Source organism: Glycine max, chromosome 18, assembly GCF_000004515.6.
Source record: "Glycine max cultivar Williams 82 chromosome 18, Glycine_max_v4.0, whole genome shotgun sequence".
Taxonomy (NCBI): Eukaryota; Viridiplantae; Streptophyta; class Magnoliopsida; order Fabales; family Fabaceae; genus Glycine; species Glycine max.
The window spans coordinates 12,914,516-12,919,884 of NC_038254.2; the positions used below are offsets into that span (position 1 = coordinate 12,914,516).

The 5,369-nt window shown below is 34.7% G+C and overlaps 1 protein-coding gene across 1 annotated transcript; it reads left to right on the plus strand.

Annotated features, from left to right (window-relative positions):
• Positions 1-1,944: 1,944 nt before the first annotated feature.
• Positions 1,945-4,707, plus strand: LOC100775977 (LOB domain-containing protein 29-like). The gene is made up of 2 exons (XM_003553093.1): positions 1,945-2,250; positions 4,336-4,707. The coding sequence occupies exons 1-2, from the start codon at positions 1,945-1,947 to the stop codon at positions 4,705-4,707; spliced, it is 678 nt and encodes a 225-aa protein (XP_003553141.1).
• The last annotated feature ends 662 nt before the right edge of the window (positions 4,708-5,369 follow it).

Below are 5,369 nucleotides of genomic sequence, written 5' to 3' on the forward strand. Positions count from 1 at the left end.
CCTAAGGGTCAAGTTTTGTTTTGGCATATTGGAAATGTTAGGATGGATGTGTCCAATGAGGTATCACACCCTTTAAGAAGATTGAAAAAGGCCAATTGGCTTACTCGTATGTCTGTTGACTTAAACCTTTACCTAGATTGATAAGATTCTTCAATTACTAGTCTAATATCCCATTGTCCTAACTTCTTCTCCCTTTTCTCAGCCTTTTCAAGTTAAAATAAGACCAAGTCAAGGAGTCTTCCCCACCCAAAAACCCTTACGAATTTATTGAGATAATTTGGATAAGAGAGAGCATCATCATGTAGATTTTCATTATTTCTAATAGATTAAACCAAAGACGAGAACAAGAACAACTAAACATGTAGAGTTTCTTAATAACATTCAAAAACTTGGAACAAAATGATTGAGAAGCAAATGAGTCATAACACTAATTTATTGATTGAGTCATTCACCATTCCACCTATCAGGTCCTAAATTTTCCCATTATGTGAAATTTAGGCCAATAAAAACAGTGTGAACTGAAAAGGTTTCCAAAAAGGCCATTAACTAAAGTTTAGGCCAGTACCAATATATCCTACAACCCAAATTAGAGCTTAAAATCCCCAACTAATTTGGGGAAATCATTCAACTCCATTCTCATAGACATAATCTTTTCAAACTTAAGGATTGAAATCCTAACAAGTTTGTAAGTACATGCAGAGGTGACACTGAACAAGAAAGAGATTAGAAAGGGTGAACATCACAAAATCAGCAGCACGATGATGGAAAACTGTATAACAGAACAAAGATTAAGTAACATTCAAATTGAAAGTTAAGGTTCCTGTCCCCCTTTTTCCCTCCTAATCTAGAGTGAGTCACACACAATTTTTTAGAACATGAGGATATAATTAAATGTGTTGTCTATACTTAGAACTGTAAACTGTTGGAATCTACAACATCTAAATTATCTAGTTATTAATTAGGATTTGCATCAAAACCTCACTCCCAATATGACATTCTAAAGTTCATGATATATCAGCTATGATGAATTCTTGAGGGTATGGGATTTAAGATCAATCTAATAACCTGTTAATAAGACTTCAATCAACTTAGAGTGTTGGAAAATTTAATTACAACATAGGCATATCTCTTGCCTATGGAGCAGACTGGCAGAATTAAGGAGAAGTAAATCAAAGAGGTTGAGAAACCAAACCACTACTAGCTAACTTAGAGCTTTCAGACGTTAGTAATTATCTCAATGGTGGATGGTTGAAAATACTTCTATATATAATCTATTTTAGAATTTTTATCAACATTAGACAAAATTGACTTTGGACAAACAATAAAATTATGAAGGGAGATTAAGCAAACATACCAGGTGCGACGTTTGGCGCAAAAATAAAAATGAAAACTACTGATCAACCAATTAAATAATTAAACTAAACCAAAACCATACCAACCCGGCAACCCCATACAATTAATTAAAGACATGCACTACATGAAACAAATAATAGTACTTGTACTATACTACTATCAGCTTCTAAACGATACTAAAAAATAAATAAATAAAATAGCCATGAGAGTCCAACTTACATTAACTTGGTCTAAGCCCATTCATTAGAAAAACCAGAGGCTTATTGCTTTCACCATTTACAAATGTTTCCTCTGAACCCTACATATGAGGTTCACATGTTTCCATTCATATTTCTTATAAGACTCTTTTATGCACCTTATTCTCGCTGTCCCACTCCCCTTGACCCCTCACTCTTCCATACTATAGTCCTCAGATTTTTAGTTTGCACCATTTCCTAGTGTGCTCGTGTGCCTACAAATTTTATTCACTTCCTCCCACTCAGGTCCTTTCTTTTCAAACATAAAATACATATCTTTCTCTCTCTCTCTCTCTCTCTCTCTCTCTCTCTCTTTGTTTATTGGTTATTAGTACAATTATACTACTACTATACTATGGCTTCTGCTAGTGGAAATGGTGTCTCTAATGGCTCTGGCTCTCCTTGCGGGGCATGCAAGTTCCTTAGAAGAAGGTGTGCTGCTGATTGTATCTTTGCACCTTACTTTTGTTCAGAACAGGGCCCTGCTCGATTTGCAGCCATACACAAGGTCTTTGGTGCCAGCAACATTTCAAAGTTGCTTTTGCACATACCAACTCATGATTGTTGTGAAGCGGTTGTCACAATCACTTATGAGGCTCAGGCTCGTATTAGAGACCCTGTCTATGGCTGTGTCTCTCACATTTTTGCCTTACAACAACAGGTATACCATTATATGTTCTTCCAAAACTCATGAACTTTATGTTACTTTTTTCTGGATATGATACATCTTCTCATGTTCATTTTTTATGTTTATATATCCTGATAGACATCAAATAAGTAACGCATTAACACCTATTTAATGTAGGACAAAACTTAGATATGGAGTTCTAATGGTGTTTTTGATGTTGTTGTCTAATTAGAATTGAAGTTTTGTTTTGGTAATCTACGTGTAAACATTTGAACATTTGTTAAGCAGATTATTAAGATAAACCTTAAATTCTAATGGGAGAACAATGCCAAAAACACCTAAAATATTGTATGCAGGTTTTATTCTTTTATGCAAAATTAAGCATCAGAAAACATCTCACCACATCAAAAAACATCTCACCACAAAATTAAGCAAAAACTGAAACCTAAACACACAAGATGCAGCTACGAAGTAGATCCACACCAGCAAGAGCAAAGGAAGTCAAAAGAATTTCGATCTAGAAAACACAACAAAAGCTTACGGATCCAGTAACCAAAAACAGAATGTAAGCACAAAAATTCATCCAAAATATAAGGTGAAACACACAAATCGCAGAATCGGTGATCGAAACGCACCTTGCGCAAACGAAACCCTATTTGTAGGGGAAGTGGTTCGGTGGTGGAGCAAAGGTAGAAGCAACAACAACAACAATTGCAAAGGGAAGTGATTCTAACCGAATGCCAGGGAAACCATTTTCTCTCTCCCAAACCCTGCTCCTTTACATTCTTCTTTTTTCTTATCTTATTTTAACTTGTAAAATCTATTCTTTTGCACCGGATAATAAGATTACGTTGAATAAAATATTTCAATTTTTTTAAAAAATTATTAACTAAAAAATTTGCTTAATTTTTTATAAGAAAAACTTTTTTTTAATGAGTGTTTTAAAAATATTACTTGAAATTGTGTTTTTTAAAATGTTAACTTATAAATTTTTATATATTTTTACTCTTAATATAATTACCTAATTTATTAGTTATTCTTATTTAATAAATTATGATTTTGTAATTTAATAAATTAATTTTTTAGTTTTTAATTAACTTTTAAGTTAATTTTATCCCATGTAACTTATGTTTAAAGTTCGAAATGTATAACTTTTATATTATTATAATTTTTAAAAAATCATTTGAGGTTATACCTACACCAACCAATGGTAGGTATAAGACTTTTGAGGTTATACCTACACCAATCAATTATAAGCACAAGTTTTATGAAGTTTTATCTACATCACGCAATTGTAGGTATAAGTTTTTTAGAATTTTGCCTACACTGTTCTTTTGTAGGTAGTAATCCTTGAGTTTTACCTACACTAATCAATCATAGGCACAAGTTTTTTGGAGTTTTACCTACACAACGTAGTTATAGGTAGAAGTCTTTTTTTTAGTTTTAATGAATTTGCCTACACCAAATAATAGTTGGTACAAGTGGTTGAGTTTTACCTACATTAGTCAGTTGTAGGTAAAAGTATTTTTGAGATTTACCTACACTAATTCATGTCTGTAGGAAAAAGGTGTCTGTAAGCATAGGTTATTTTTCTTGTAGTAATCTTTATGCCTTTCATTATTGCACTACTTTCACTTTTGAATGGCTTACATGCCATACAATCAAATGCAAACATCACTGACGATTCAAATTCTACCTGGAAGTCACCCTCGGGTGATTTTGAATTCGGATTCTACCCTCTTCCCACTGCTCTCTTTCTTGTGGGAATATGGTTTGGAAGAATCCCAGAGAAAACGCTTGCGTGGTACTACTAGAGTCCCCCTGTGGAACTAAATTCCCAAGTCCAATTCACTTATGCAAAAAACCTTGTGGTTGCATACCCGATCGGGACTATTGCTCAGACCACATATAGTGGTAGTGGTGCAACTTCTGATCACATGCAAGATGATGAAAATTTTGTCATGAATGACTCCAACTTAGAATCTGTGTGGAAAAGTTTCAATTCTCTTGCCAACATAATGTTACCGGGTCAAACGTTGCAGATAACTAAAGTCTTATATTCCAAGGCAAGAGGAGCTTCAATTCAAACTACTCTCATTGGGAAATTTCATGTTACAGATGCAAGACGATGGCAACTTGGTGCTAAAAGCGTGTCAATGGTCAGACCCTGCATACTGGTACACTTCAACCACGACCCGCAATGTGAATTTGGAGTTTAATGCTACCAGTGCTCTCTTGCACCTTGTTAGCGGCTCTAAGAACTCCTACCCCTTAACCAAGAACACTTCAACCCCCATGGAAGATTACTATCACCGCGCTACAATATATGGGAAAGGCAATTTCCATCAATATGCATATCACAGAAAGAACGGCACCGGGTGGAGGAGGGTTTGGAAAGCTGTGGAAGATCCCTGCAGACTGAATCTTGTTTGTGGTGTTTATGGCTTGTGCACTTGTAAGATTTGTGAAAATGAACCCACTTTTTATTGATTGGGGAATAATTCCCTATTTATACAAGAACTGTTACATTGGCCAAGAAGCTAATAAAGCTGTAAAGCAGAATTAGTCTATTAATAGATGCAGAGTTAGTTGTAGCTAATTAATTGACAGCTAATCTAACTACAATAATAACCAATAAATGAGTTGTACAATAAAAATATTGTCTTATTCCAACATCCCCCCACAAGCTGGATCATGGATATCAACCATATTCAGCTTGGAAAGAATAGTAGAAAAGCAAGGAAATGGAAAAGCCTTGGTGTGAATATCAGCCAATTGATCCTTGGAGGCAATAGGCATGAGATGAATGAGTCCATTTTGTACTTTCTCTCTAATTAAGTGGCAATCAATCTCTATGTGCTTGGTTCTTTCATGGAAAGTTGGATTTTGGGCAATTTTGATGGCGGATTGATTGTCACAATATAAGGAAATTGGGAGAGATGCAATATGATGTAAATTAGTAAGAAGGTACTGCAACCACTGAACTTCACATGCAGTATTTGTGAGTGTTCTATACTCAGCTTCACTTGAACTTCTTGAAACTGTAGGTTGCTTCTTGGACTTCCATGAAATCAAAGAAAGACCTAGAAATACACAATAACCAGTTATAGATATTCTGGTATTCGAACAAGCTACCCAGTCTGAATCACTGA

What these genes read in the sequence shown, in the direction of transcription:
- LOC100775977 (XM_003553093.1), top strand. Translation starts at nt 1,945, where the DNA reads ATGGCTTCTGCTAGTGGAAATGGTGTCTCTAATGGCTCTGGCTCTCCT. An exon ending in TTTTTGCCTTACAACAACAG is followed by an intron (nt 2,251 to 4,335) that starts GTATACCATTAT and finishes TTCATGTTACAG; the next exon opens with ATGCAAGACGATGGCAACTT.